At 34.7% G+C, this 15,750-nt stretch overlaps 1 protein-coding gene across 1 annotated transcript in view; it reads right to left on the bottom strand.

Annotated features, from left to right (window-relative positions):
- LOC126879222 (semaphorin-2A) overlaps positions 1–15,750 on the bottom strand; it is a 687,031-nt gene that overhangs the window by 245,448 nt on the left and 425,833 nt on the right. Inside the window, exon 3 of the mRNA XM_050642279.1 lies at positions 5,805–5,867. Coding sequence (XP_050498236.1) covers positions 5,805–5,867 — 63 coding nt within the window. The remainder of the gene's footprint in view (positions 1–5,804; positions 5,868–15,750) is intronic.

The raw sequence follows: 15,750 nt of genomic DNA on the forward strand, positions 1-15,750 counted from the left end.
TTTGTCTCTAAAAGCAAACAAATGCCAATACATTCAATGCATTTGGCAGCAAATAATATCTCAAGTTTAATGGTGTTCATTTAAGCAGAGAAGAACAAGTTAAGAGAACTGAGTTTATAGATAATTTAGTAACTTTAAAATATGGTGATGACTCGGCTGAAATATTAGCAGCTTTGGCACTTTGTCGGTTTAAGGAGGGATTTTTTGGAAAACCGTACGTTGTAAAATTAATTAAAAAACTAGACCCAATGATATGCTGGAAAGGTACATGTTTCGGAACAAAATTAACTAAAATATCAGTTGACACATTAAGCATGCCTTCATCCAGTGCAGCGACGGATACAACTTTTAGTACTTATGGTTTTATCCACTCCATTAAAAGAAACTGGCTTACTGCTGAACTGGCTGGTAAGGTAACTTTTATTGCTCACAATTTAAAATTTTTAGAGGAAGACCAATCCATGACTGAGCTGGCGACTCATGAAAAATAAAATCCCACAACTTCCCATCAGTACATTGAAATGCAGAATGTACATAACCCGGAAGAGCTAATGATAGAAATAGATTTTGAATCTGAGGCCTCATCTTTTTCAGATTAGGTCACCACATCCATTATTTGCTGTTAAGAAGAAAATTTCATTTTTTATCAAAAAAATTTTGTGTTTTCTGTTGTTTTTGCATTTTTTATATAGAGAAAACTGTTGCTTCGTCTCATAATTTTGTATATATATGTGTAATTTCATGATTTTTAATACCCTATTTCATCTTTAATAATATCCCTAAGCGCATAATAGGGTTCATTCTCAGAAAATTCTCCATATCGAGAATATTGTCAAGAATATTCTCGAGAATATTCTCCGATTTTTCATTCTCGAGAATTTTCCAACACTAGACAGAACAAGTCATAAACAAATAGGTTCTAAGAAAGACGAATAAAGAAATGGAAATCTTAAATACGATAAAAACAAGAAAATAATATCTCGGACATATTACACTGGGAAAGAGATCCACCTTTCCTCCAGTTGATTATGCACGGAAAGATTCAAGGAAAAAGAAGCATCGGGAGACGTAGAATATCGTGGTTGCGCAACCTGAGAAAATGGTACTGATGTACATCAAATGAACTTTTCAGAGCAGCCGTCTCATAAAGTCCGAATAGCTATGATCGTTGCCGACCTCCGTCGCAGAGATGGCAATTGAAGAAGAAGATGGGCATTATATTTATCATTATTAGTATAAAAAATTCATTCTGGGTTTAAAACATTAGTTTACGACGGAATTATTAAAGTAGCCGATAAATAATTGAAGAAACCGATTCCAAATAAGCATATATACGGATACTACTTAAGAATCGGATCATCAAAAGGAACGATCAAGTTCATCTCTACTTTGTTGGGAAATAGATTCAAACGGTAAGTGATGAAAAGCTCCGTCAGTGATATAGAGCGTCTAGCCAAGATGCTTTCCATACATAGAAAAAACTATCATAAGAATAAAAGGATGTTACACCAGCTTGCGCATTTTGAATATTTTATGTTATTTTTTTGAATGGAGATCTTACTAAGTCCTTCAGCCAGTGTCGGAGATAACATATTTTTTATTTTTGTGGAAAATAAATTAAATTAATAAAACGGGATACTTCCCTAAGGTTGGCTGTATACCATCTATCTAGTTAAATAAATTTAACGTGAAGTAAAACACTCCCTGGTGTAGTTGGTATATTCTAATAAAAATTTAAAATTTTTAAAAATCCAAAAGGATTACGTTCAAAACGTTTTCGGACTTATCAGTCCATCATCAGTGAACTCCCTGTCCTTGCAAGATTGACAGACTAAACGTGGCTCAATGAAGACCTTCTTTTTCTTAAAGTTCCCTCTCCTATCGGAGGTTGGATATCATAATGGCTATGGTCACTTTGTTGGCTGCTGCTCTGAATATTTGTAATGAACTACAGTTAAACCATTCTCTAAGGTTCCTCAGCCAGGAGATGCGTCTTCTTCCTATGCTTCTTCTTCCTTGGATCCTTCCTTGCATAATAATTCTCAGCAACTCATATTTTTCTCCTCTGGTAATGTGACCCAAATATTCCAGTTATCTAGTTTTTATACTTTTCATAATTTCTAACTCCTTATTTAAACGTCGTCGTAGCACTTCAACATTGGTAATCCTTTGAACCCACTAAATTTTCAATATTCTTCTGTAACACCACATTTCGAACGCTTCTATTCTTCTTATGTGTTGTCTCTTCAATGTCCAAGCTTCCAAGCAATATAGAAAATATGAAGACCTAATAACAAAAAATATTTTAACGTAAAGCAGTAGAGCATCATGTTGCTGGAAGTAATCCATTGGCATCCACTTTAAGCCAAACTATTTTATACTTTTTACTATGTACCTACTTGGAACATCTAACTTAACCAGTGTTTGGCATTGTGGCTATTTTGCAAGGACAGGGAGTTCACTGACGATGGACTAATAAGTCCGAAAACGTTTTGAACGTAGTCCTTTTAGATTTTAAAAAATTTTAAATTTTAAATAAACTTTTTTGGAGAAAATAGGAACACTGAAAGGCCAAGAAGTCGTAAAAATATCTCCGAAACTGAAAGCCATTAGAGGCCATGACAAAACAAAAGCAGTCAGTCAGAAGATCAAAGTTTCAAAAAGGACAAAATTAAACGGAAGCACACCATCCAAAGCCAACGTAAAGGGAAAAGCCAAGAACCGAGGGTGTGACTTTCAGTGAAGTGGCCGCTGCTAAGCCAGGATTTATGTGGATAAGTTTCAGGCAGTCCAAATTGCTTATGCAAACAGCTTATGAAGAAATTCCGGACTCAGAACCTCATGTTAGCTTCCTGAAGAGTGCCCACAGGCCGGGATGATTCCAACCCTAAGGCCTTGAGAGGGGGACATCTCTCACGGTATTGAAGGTAGATATACCCAAGTCAACGTAAAGGGAAAAGCCAAGAACCGAGGGTGTGACTTTCAGTGAAGTTGCCGCTGCTAAGCCAGGATTTATGTGGATAAGTTTCAGGCAGTCCAAATTGCTTATGCAAACAGCTTATGAAGAAATTGCGGACTCAGAACCTCATGTTAGCTTCCTGAAGAGTGCCCACAGGCCGGGATGATTCCAACCCTAAGGCCTTAAGAGGGGGACATCTCTCACGGTATTGAAGGAAGATATACCCAAGCCGAACTCATGCACTGTCTTCATACAGGATGGACATGTGGAACGCCTTGAGTCCAAAAGGATCCTTAATAGATCAAGGATAAACAACTATGAGCTCAGGACACATCTATCAAACAGCCTGGTGTGTCAAACCTTGAGATAAAAGGGTTTTATGGACCTTCTCAATGGGTTCTGAATCTCGAGAAGAGTTCCAGAAACTCCAAATGTCACCTTTGTTTGAAGTGGGACAGTTTGCGAATTTGTCAAGATTTATGGCAGACCTAATGAGCAAAGACTGGGAAAAAAGTCAAAATCACAGCAGGTCTGCGAACTGGGCATTATAAGCTGAATAGACAGTTGAAACTGAGATGGCTGAGATGTTAAAAAGCTGATGACTGCTGAGATTGGCAGATGATGATCTATGTAAATTCCGCCACCTAGAAGAAGAAACAGCAGAGCATATTTGATTGACGAATTCAATGCAAGGAGGTTAGGACAAATTACAAAAAAGAAGTATATCGAGCAGAGATGAAAACTAAAGACATAATTTGCCGGAATGAAGGTAAAAAGACCTGGAAAGAACTACTGTTAAAGTAGTAATGTATGTAGAAGTTGATAAGACTCGCGTTACTTATGATGCTTTCATAAAAGCCATAATATGCAAAACGCTATTATTTTTGTGAATTTTCTTTAATAGTCACAGTTGTTTCCACTGTAGAAAACATAAGTGTCCACTTTAGCTCATCCTGTTTCCAAATATTCTTGTTATCGCAGACAAATCTCAAGTAAGAAAGAGTGCCTTGACTGCAAAGATAAATAAAAGAAACAAAGATTTTACTACCATTTCTATGTCCCATCGTCTATATTTCATTCAAATCATAGCTCCCAGTCGTCCCCTTTATCTCCCGCCATGGCCTCCATTATGTATATATGTGTCATCTCGGAAAATCACGTTCTCAAGTGCATGGACTTTTCACGCGCGGACTCAATGAGAAAAAGACATTTTCATTTGGAGGAGAGTCTCGTAGATTTTTATACATTTGCATATTTATAGAAAAGTGACAGAAACATACAGTCGGAAAAATGAAAGAATACCCATGAACGAACATATAAAACACGCTGTATTTTCCTGTCACCGTGTCACAAAGAAAATTGTCCAGTGCAAGTACATGTAACAATAATTATTACATGTACTTGCGTTGGCCAATTTTTTGTGTGACACGGTGACAGGAAAATACAGCGTGTTTTATATGTTCGTCCATGGGTATTCTTTCATTTTTCCTACTGTATGTCTTTGAAACAAACGACGGCACCCGACGGGTGTTTGTGTTAGTATAATACTTACATGCTCTTACATGCTTCTTTTGTTTCCGTTGTTTTGTTTGTGCCGTGCGGATCTGGCGGGTGCAGCTGCGTTTAGCAGTTCTGCGGGGTTTAGGGGTAATTTCTGTGAGGTTTACAACGGGCTGCGTGAGAGGAATATGAGATGATATGTAAAAATCAATTGATTGAGGTTGCTGGTGTAGTTGTTTTTTGTATTTCCACGCCAATTTCAGGAATTTTAGTGGAGTGAACTCCTTTTTTTCAAAAGTGATAATAGCAATGCAGATATAAAATTGCTTCTTCGTAAATAAATCTATTTTATCTTCTTCTTTTTCTTATGCAATCCACTAATGGATGTTCGCGATCACGTTTGACCATTTTTCCCTATCCCTTGAAGTATGTATTAGGTCTTTATGTTTCTTAGTCCTGTTCATTGTTTGACACTACGGAGCCATGACATTTTCTTCCTGCCCACTCCACTTCTTCCTTCGATCTTTCCTTCAATTAAGGTTTGCAGAAACTGGTATCTTTCGTTTCTAATTAGGTGCCCCAGGTATGCCGCTTTTCTCTATTTAATTGTGCATAGCAGTTGTCGTTCTGTACCAATTCTTCTCAGGATTTCTTCATTTGTTATTCGTGCGGTCCAGGAAAATTTAAGGATTCGTCGATAAATTCACATCTCAAATGCCTTTAGCTTATTCATTGTGTTTATTTTTTTAAAGTCCATCCTTCCATGCCATATAGGAGCACCGACCATATATAGCATTTCGTGAATCTTAGTCTTAGGTTCAGGTCAAAGTCAGAGTTCGTAAAGACTTTTCTGAATTTCATGAATACACTTCTGGCCCTTTCTATCCTACATTTAATTTCCATATCCGACATCCAGTCTTCACATAGCCATGTTCCCAGGTACTTAAATTTTCTTACGCGCTCTACATCTTGATTGTTATATGCTATTATTGCATTTTGATGTTGACATAATTGTGACTATTCGTTCAAAACATTTAAACAGACATCTAAAAGACTTGTTTAAACTACTTGTTTAAGTTACTTGTCAAAATATCGAACAAAAAACGTATGTACAAATAATTGCAAAAAATATCACTGCAGTTTTAGATACAACCACACATACAACTGAAGTGAGAAGACCCTAAATGAGGTTTTTGCCAGATCTTCAGAAGTTTGACCCTTTCCGACAATAATCAAAACAAATTTCACTTCATGTATTAGACAAAAAATGTATGTATAGTATAAAATATCAAATTTGAATAATAAAGAAATTAGATTTACTTTATGTATAAATTTTATTACTCACCTCTGATTTTCCTTTAGAGACGCAGCTCGCAACATTGGTTGGCTCAAGATTGAGAGCATCTCTCTGAAATAGAAAAATATTCAAATTAATTTAATGTTACCTAATTTAAAAGTACGTAAGGTGAGGTTAGGTTGTGTAAGGTTAAGGATAGCTGAAGCTGCGCAAAGATAAAGCAAAGATAACGTTAACGGTGTCACTGACATATCTCAGTCAATGTTGCGGTTCAGTTTGGGGTGGGGTAACTTTAAAACCTTAAATAAGAAGCCCAATTTTTTATTGCAGATTTGGATTCCTTACCTCCAGAGGTCGACGTGGAGGGTAGTGTTTGGAGTCAGATGATAGGTTTTTGAAAAATATTAAATAAGTGTTTTTTTTTGTTTTTCATTTGGAAGCGTATTTCTCGAGATACACCTTAATTCACGTCTTAGGGAATCACAATAAATCGTTTTTCATATAATAGCGCTATCTATCCACAATTCGAAAAAATATCTCGAGTAAAAGTTACTTATTTTTACGTAAGTAATCCAAATGTGCACTAATATTTAAGATTTTAAAGCAACATGAAAATATTGAACAATTATTTTTCAAAAGACTAAGTTTTCAATCTAATGGCACATAAAATAATATTAAAAATATTACTCTACATCCCACCAGATTGAAAACAATGGGAACCTTCTCTGGTTACACCTCCGAGACTTCTAAAATTTGCAAGCCATAACGGATGCTGAGACTAAAGAAGATAAGGGAATTTTACAATTTATAATTCACGTCCCGTCTGCTCAGCGCGGTAAAGTTCCAACGAGAATGATTCCCTTAGAAGCCTCGGAGGTGTAACCAGAGAAGGTTCCCATTGTTTTCAATTTGGTGGCATGTGGAGTAATATTTTTAATATTATTTTATGTGCTACTAGATTGAAAAAGTCTTTTGCTAGCAGTTGACGCTAGGGCATCCCTGCCATTTCGTTCGTTGCAATCCGTAACTGCACGCCGGGGTTTGTCCTGGTTGGGTCAGAGAGAGCAGCATAATATGTGCCTCCTGATGAGAGACTAATAAGTTTCGAAACCGGTAGAGGTGCTTGCTGCACTCTGTGATTGAACTAGAATATAATGCGGCTGTAGTTTCGTGTTGCAACGAAATTGAAAATGGTTATTCATTTTTGAAGTATTTTTCAGTTTTTCGGTCCGATTTTCATTTCGCAAAATACTCGACCGTCCCCCTACTTTTGGGACTATGTTAAAATATTTCTGTCTAGGTAAGTTAGTACATTTGTTTTCTTGCCACGTATATATTTTACCACAAAACAAAACACGTACACAAATAAAAGTCAACTCATCCACCGACCAAAGAATAAATTTTCTTCTAAAGAACATACGAGGGTAGTTAAAGTATGCGTGGCGGAGGGTATTTTGGCCGCGAACGAGAAAAAATGCCCCGGTGAAAAATTCAAACGCGGAGGGGGACGTCAGGCGTTCCCGTAATTTGTTTTTCGGTGTGATTCTTCACCGGAAAAAAAGACATTCTTTTCCATCAGCCTTGATATACATCAGACGTACCCTCTTTGCATTATTTAGTAACACGGAGCAAGTTTCGCCCCTAAAAGTGCGAAACAACGCCGTAATGGTCTGGCCTACACACAAATTTGTACCCAAGTTTTACAATTACGCCAGAAAGTTTTGTAGTTAGTGTTGAGCGGACTCTTTATTAACGTGGTACAAGAAACAACTCGTTTTAGACAACGGCCTTTTAATGACCGATTTTTTCTTGTTCTTTTTTCGCTCCGCCAGTTATTTTTGAACTATGCAAACAAGTCTTAAGGGTGGAAGTTGACAGGAAGTTTGTTAATAAATTTTATGGCCCGGTGGATGGGATCTTAGACGGTGCCGTTACGTTTAATATGAATGTTAAATATTTAGCGGGGAGGAGATTATGAAAATTGCACAAAAGACGCAAAAAAGTGTTTATTTAGGAGATTTTTTTATCTATGTATTTTGTAACCCCTCGAAAATTTACAATAAGCAAAAAATGGAATAACGTAAATGTTATATTTTTATTTCTTATTAATATTACAAGGAAAAAAAAGAATGTGTGTGTACTTTGTACGCACGTAAGAAGTTATACTTCTATTATATGATTATATGATTATAAACGAAATTAATATACTTTTTATTTATATTTTATTTAAATATTAAATTAATTTATACTTACTACTTCTCAAACATTTTTATTAAAACAGTGCCAAAAAACACATTAAAAATGCCACAAATGATTTCTGAACATTAATTGTCGGAAAATTTTTTAACTAAATACGTATTTTCTGAAAATAAAATTATATAATAAATATACTTACAATCATAAAGTGTATAAAAAAAATAAAAGTTTCTATTGGGATTCGAACCAACTTACCACGCGGCTGGTATTTGCGTTGTATTGGGATTCACCCGCATTAAAACTTCGCCACACAGACAGCTTGTCATTATGTGCGAAGATCGTCTAACTAAACAGATTAACCTTTTGACATTTTTAACTTATGTAAATCAAATTATTTTGATTTTGAATTGAAATGATTTAGAATTGAAAAAATACAACAAAACATAGAGTAAGAAGAAAATATATTAGGTGAATATTGATAGAAATTTTGATGGTAATCAAATGATGTAAATAAAAGTATTACATACTACTTATGTATTTTGGTAGGTTCAAGGTAGGTATCGGAGCCCGTATAACGACTAATTAATTTCGCAATCACTTGCGTCGTGCAAAGTGGCTATGTTCAAATATCATAACAAAATTTGATCAACTATTTATAAAACACTTACCAGTGAAAGATTCTTTAGCTTTGAATAAGCGAGATCTGCGGCACTCATACCTACTAGTCACAGTTTGATGAGCTTTCACATTGGCATGCAACAATCATCTCTTCTATGTAAATAAGTCCAAAAATATAATATGAAAACTATTTAAAAAGGCAGTATAACCATTAACTAACTTTTTGTTTGTTGTTTCTCTTCCTACAAATTTTAAAACGCAACAAGCATACATTATAACCAAACCATGCACAGTCCCACAGCTGTGCCACAGCTGCCATATTGGATAATTTTTGTCATGTCATTTGAACATCCAATCAGAACAAAGTTATAATGCGCATGCGCCCGGTCGCTAGGTTTTCCCATATAAAATTTCACCGTCATTACGCCCGTAAAGAAGTATAACTTCAAAAATTCCTGTACTGGCTGTATACCATAAATCACAAAAAATAAAAACCTTATCTTGTAAAAGGTATATTTAAAATCCCTAAAAAGGGCTCTATCACAACAAAACGTTTTCGGAATCAATATTCCATCATCAGTGTTATCACAGGTTTACATGCTTTAAGTATGTGCAAAATGTACGGGTAAAAACCCTTAAATTGATTTTAAACAGTTGGGGTTACATTAGTTGTCACCTAAACTCTGCCATGTAATGTTCTACCTACAATTTCCCAACCAATAAGGTTGATGTTATGTGATGCCAGGGGTTAATCTGGAAATGGAAATATTTTTAACATTCTTTAAAATCGGATAATATAATGTAACCCCAACTGTTTAAAATCAATTTAAGGGTTTTTCCCGTACATTTTGGTGGCTTAAAGCATGTAAACCTGTGATAACACTGATGATGAAATATTGATTCCGAAAACGTTTTGTTGTGATACAGCCCTTCTTAGGGATTTTAAATATACCTTTTACAAGATAAGGATTTTATTTTTTATTTATTATGTTCAAATTATTAATATTGTTCAATCACACATTACTCCCTTAATTTGTAATCTCCCATTAATCTTAAGTTCCTAATGTTTTATAGTTTAACCGTGTATAATTGTGAAACATAGCGATTAATAGTTTAATTACCAGTTTATTCAACTTCCTGTAAATTAAATGAATTGCAAAATAGTGTTGCAATAATGTCCTCGTTTAAATTATATCTTTTAACTTTCAAAGTTGGTAAAAAGTTTTGTTACTATGCTAGAAACATTAACCTTTGTGCTGAAGTGTACATTATTGGTGAACTTATAAATTAGGGGATTCTGCTCAACTTGAAGCTCGAAATTCAAGCCGAGCTTCTATCTCGACTCGGCTCTAGTCCATCCCTACCCCTCAATAGTAGCTTTCACGTTTGATTGGGATAACTTTTAACTTCTCTGGTTATTTCCATAGTGTTTTCAATTTATACTGTGCTATGGATATCACGTTTTCTATTACGTTTTTCTTAAGCACTTAGTTTTTTAATGTCACTCATAGCATTTGATATCAATAATTTCGTGAGACTAAACCTGTATAATGTTATCTTCATCTAAAAGAAACATAACCTAGAACATCGAAGACGTCTTTCTTTTTAGACCCTAGAGGTATTTCTTTCAGTTTATTGAAATGGGCTTGCTGAGCTCTATGCTATATTTTTTGCCACCATTTTCTATTAAGTTTTCTTGTCTTAAGAATTGAATACAGAATTATCTTGAGAATTGAATTACAAGAAGTAAGGGCGAGAATCGAGATAGCCCGACAGGGGTTTATCAAAATGAAAAGCTTATTTTGTAACAGTAGCATTAGTATCAGACTTAGATGTCGTTTTCTGCATTGCTATGTGTGGTCAATACTTTTGTATGGAACGGAGGCCTGGACACTCAACACAATACTGATGAACAAGTTAGGAGCCTTTGAACAAAGTTAGAACTTTGAGCTTTATAGAAGAATCTTGAAAGTACCTTGGACAACCCACACCACCAACGAAGATGTTCTGAGGAGAATAGGTACAGATAGGGAACTGCTGAAAATCATTAAAGTCAGAAAAGTTAGCTACCTGGGACACATAATGAGAAACGAAAAGTACCGCCTCGCGCAACTGATCATCCAGGGTAAGATTGAAGGAAAACGGGGTCCCGGTAAGCGCCAGATTTCATGGCTTAGAAATATCAGAGACTGGACCGGCATTGATTCAACATCTTTGTTTAGAGCCGCATTGGACAGAGACAGATTTTCCAGTGTAGTGCTAACCTCCACTAAAGGAGAAAGCCCCACAAGAAGAAGAATTGAATGAATTGGTGACAACAGTGGAATGAAGATTATCGACAATGAAAGTGTGGTCTGTACTATTTGTGAAAAAGGTGAGTCCACTTATATTTTAAAAATGGTTTTTAAAGTTATAACTTACAGATCGGCTCGTATAAGGCATTCACTAGAATTAATTTTCTGTTTGGGGTCCACTGTATCTAGATGAGAAACCACAAAATTAGCTTTCGTTTCGGCTAAAAATCTGCCATGAAAATATCGCGTCATTATTTTGGCAGTCGCATAAATTGAAGGAAGGCAACATAGTAAGTCGTAGAACATTCCTTGTTCTCGCCTCAACAAATCTTAGCAGCAAACCGTCGTATATAAATTGTAAGCTCGGTTTCGAGCTTTCCGTTCCTTTCCTCCAGCCACCTCCAGAAAGGAAAGAAATAAATTATCAAAGGTTAAAACGACCGGATTGTTATTGGCGGCGGCAATTGCCGATTCTGGCTCGAATGACAGCCGGCGTACACGTAAATTTAACGTGTCTCAAACTAATTAAAGTAGTTAATTCGCTTTTCCGGAACAAATGGTGGCTATTATTCGTCTTCTGTTCCACGGGTGAACGTGAAACGAGATGCTCCCGCGGGTTTACACTCTTTACGGCTACGGAGGACTTTCTATTGTTTCGGAATGGCGACGAAGCAACTGTCACCGAATCAGATAAACTGATATGCCTACTGCTAAACACTTTTTTCCTAGGGTTACGCATATTTTTTGACAAATCAAGATAACAAACAAAGAAGATGCACGCGACTGTAAGTATGTACTTCAAAATAATATATAGTATTATTGTTAGCCAATAAGATTATATCTTATTCAGCGGCGTAACAAACTCCGTCGCCCCCCCCCCCCGCAAAATTGGAAATGGGGGATCTTTAAAAAATTACTAAATGCGACATGTGTAACAAATACCTATATGTGTTACAGCTCAAGAGATGAACGTAAAATATGGCGATATCATATTCAGTGTCACCACCGAAGTGGTCAACTCAAGACTTTTCGAGTTATTTATGAGTAAAAATGTTTATTCTTCAACAAAAAACCACGTTTTTATGCGATTTTTCGCAAATAGTTCAAAGATTAAGTATTTGATCGAAAATAATATTGTTAGCAAAAATGTAGCTTATAAAAAATGAAACAAAAATAAAGTCTATCAACCCAGTAAAAGAAATATAGTAGCTCATGAAAAGTTTTTCTTATGCGTCAAATTCCAAATCAAACATTTCAACGTGAAATAACCAAAAAATTTAATATTTTCGGGGAAAACTCATGAGAGCTTTTTTAAAGTGTCTAAAAAGCTTTATTTTTATGTTTTACAAAAGTTTTTAGCATCAAAACTAAGCCAGTTACGCTCAAAATACAGTTAATCCCATTTTTTGGCAAAATGTGAAAATCCCTTATTTAGCACCTCAAATGAAACTAATCATTATCGCTTTACAAATTACATAAGTTTTTTATATGACCTGTAAGTTTCACCGGTTCAAAGTGCTTATTTTTGAAAGGGTTCTAGTTGAAAGGGCTTAAACGAGTCACTAATCATGAGTATTTGCAAATTTTAAACAGCCATATCTTAACCAATTTTTGTCTTACAGAAAAACAAAATAAAGCCAAATTAACAGCAAAACCTACATTTCTTTACTCTTTGAGATTATTCGTATCACTAATACTTTTTAAGTTATTTTGAAAAAAAGGCATTTTTCCAAAAAAAAAAGTTTTTTTACTATGAAAACAAATTATTTCAAAAATAAGAACTTCGAACCGGTCAAACTTACAGATCATATAAACAATAAATATTTAAAGTAAATGGTAAAGCGCTAACGAATAATTTTATTTGGGGTGGGAAATGGGGGGAGATTTTCACGATTTTTTTAACAAAAATGGGGCCAACTTTATTTTCAGCGTAACTCGTATAGTTTTGGTGCCAGAAACTTTTATAAAAAAATAAAAATAAAGCTTCTTTTGAAACATTTAAAAAAGTTTTAATGAGTTTTTCCGGAAAAGTGCAGTATTTTTTGGTTATTTCAGGTTGAGATATTCGATTTGGAATTGGATAAATAAGAATAATTTTTCATGAGCTTCAACTGTGCTTTTACTGCGTCGATAGACTTCATGAATAAGTACACCATTTTATTGTATCTTATAAGCTACATTTTTGCTACAAATAATAATTCGATAAAATACTTATTTTTTAGTTATTTGCGAAAGTCCCGTCTAAAAACGTGGTTTTTTTGTTGACAAATAAACATTTTCACTCGCAAGTGACTTGAAAATTATTAACATAGCTACATTTTTGCTACAAATAAGAATTCGATAAAATACTTATTTTTGAGTTGTTTGCGAAAAACCCGTCTGAAAACGTGGCTTTTTGTTGACAAATAAACATTTTCACTCGCAAGTGACTTGAAAATTATTAACATAGATAAAGAAACTCTATAGAACAAAAGTTCTTATAATTAGTCAATTTATACATTTATGGACTTATTTTAAAAGTATGTTTTTTACTCCACGATGAGGTGTCACCCCCCAAAGTAAAAGCAACCAACGGCATAAGTCCAACTTTGAAGTGGAGTGTAACTAGAACCTAATCCAAATTGTCAAGCAAATATGTCCGTCGTGACGCTGATAATTTCACTCCAAAGCTGTCATTTACTGAGCTATTAGTGTATTCAGGCATTGTTTATAACGACTTACATTTTTAATCTTTATTAGTATAAAATAAAATAGAACAAAAATTACTAAATGATTACATTAGTAGCTAGTATTATTCTATGAGATGAACAATATTCTTCGTGCACTACTATCAGCGAATATAAATATCTACAATTTTATTAATTCGGATGGGCAACTTCATTTTCAATACTGCCCAGCTAAAAAAACGTATGTATGTGAATAATATAACAACATATTTTTACATATATTAGGAGACAAGATGGGGCCCCTAATATATTGCCCCCCTCCCGTAAGCTTCATGCTGCGGGGGCCTCTCTTACGCCTCTGGATAATTGTATCCAAATACTAAACGTAGTAGGTAAAGATTAAAGAGAAAACCCATTTCTAGATTTAGAAATATTGTTCTAAAATTGTACAAATTACAATTCTCAAATCTTTCAATATTCACGTATAAAGCATTTTAGTTTATTGTCGTCACTATAAAAGTTCGGGAGATCGGAAATCATTAAGTTTCTAAATATGAGATGATTAACTTGCCGAATACGCCTATTTAAAAATTTATAAATTTAAACACACAACGTAAATAATATAACAATAACAGATTTTTACATAATATCAGACGACAAGATGGGGCCCCTGATCGATTGGGGCCCTCCGCAAGCTTCACGCTGCGGGGGCCTCTGTTACGCTCCTGATCTTACTGGTTAACAATAATACTTGATGGTAAGCAAAAATTGGAACATTGAAACATTGGAGAGGAAAAACACATAGTAGGTATACTAGAAAAGAGAAATATTGTGTATACAGGAGCAAAATCGATGTTACAATATGTCTCTAGGGAAAGATCCTGGAGTGTATTCTCCAAAAACATTGAAAGTGAACCTGAATATGTCAGGGTTAACAGAATCTCAAAAAGCAATTTCTTAAAACTTTTGGAACACACAAAATTGCGAGACCGGATCGCATATTTCCTAGGATACTCCAAGAAGGACTGAAAATAGTTATGGGTACCCAGATAGCAATATTTAGATATCTGGCATACACTCCCAAAGCTTTGAGAAAGTAGCGTTTATTCACAAACAGATTACACATTAGCAAAGTCATACAGGCCTACATGTTAGCCTTCAGTTATGTTGACAACCATGGAAAAATCTTTAATAAATAAATCAAGAAAAAAACCTACTGCTCAGCTTCAGGTGGTGTATTGTAACCGCAGCATTATGGAATATACTTAGTTGTTGGTGACACGATTCATGGGCTTAGCTGCACTTATATTCATGCGCTAAGCAGCCAAGAAATGGCTATATAACACCAGAACTAATCTTCTCTGAGAAAATAAAGAAAAAAATTCCCAAATATTAACGCTGACATGGTTCATTGGTGGATCTAAAACTGTCCATGTTACTAGATCAGGAATCCTTGGGCAGACATGTAATTTTATAATAAATCTTACAGTCTAGATCGGTATATAACTGCATTTAGACTGACTTGATGAAATTATGGATGGAGACTCCAAAGCAAAGAGAATCAACATTTCCAAAGATAGCCAAGCTGGTTTTCTAACAGTATGGAATCCACGGGGTGATAAAAAAAGAAGAAGGCAGTAGAAAAAAACGTACTAACCTACATTGAAAAAAGCTTTTAATTTGGTACGGACATATGAGAAGGCCTACGGACATACAAGGTGGATACCAAATATTTTGGATTGGACCTAAATAGGAAAGAGAGAAAGAGGCAGACCCTGAAAAAGCAAATTTCATATTCTTCGGGAATTTTAAAACCTAAAATATAAACACTGATTACAAAGAAAGTTAACAAACGAAAATAAAAATACATGGAATATGGTATAATTAAAGAATAAAATAAATTAAATACAAAAGGAAATATTGAGGCAACTTTTTTTTCCTTTCTTTATGGTGGCATAGCCAATTAGCCAGTCTAGTTTGGTATTAACGCAATTTCACAAGTTAAATAACAATATTACACTTTTTCATATATCATATTATAATATACAGACACATACATACATATACATTTTTATTTATTTTTTTTTTGTTTGTTTTTTATATCTATAAATATGTTTATACTAAAACTAAAGCAGGAAAATGTTAGGGAAACATGGAAGAAAACTGGGTAACATAACTTCTCGTCCAGGGGCCCGTCAGGACATTTTTATAGTAGACGTA

Source organism: Diabrotica virgifera, chromosome 1 (genome assembly GCF_917563875.1).
Source record: "Diabrotica virgifera virgifera chromosome 1, PGI_DIABVI_V3a".
Lineage (NCBI taxonomy): Eukaryota > Metazoa > Arthropoda > Insecta > Coleoptera > Chrysomelidae > Diabrotica > Diabrotica virgifera.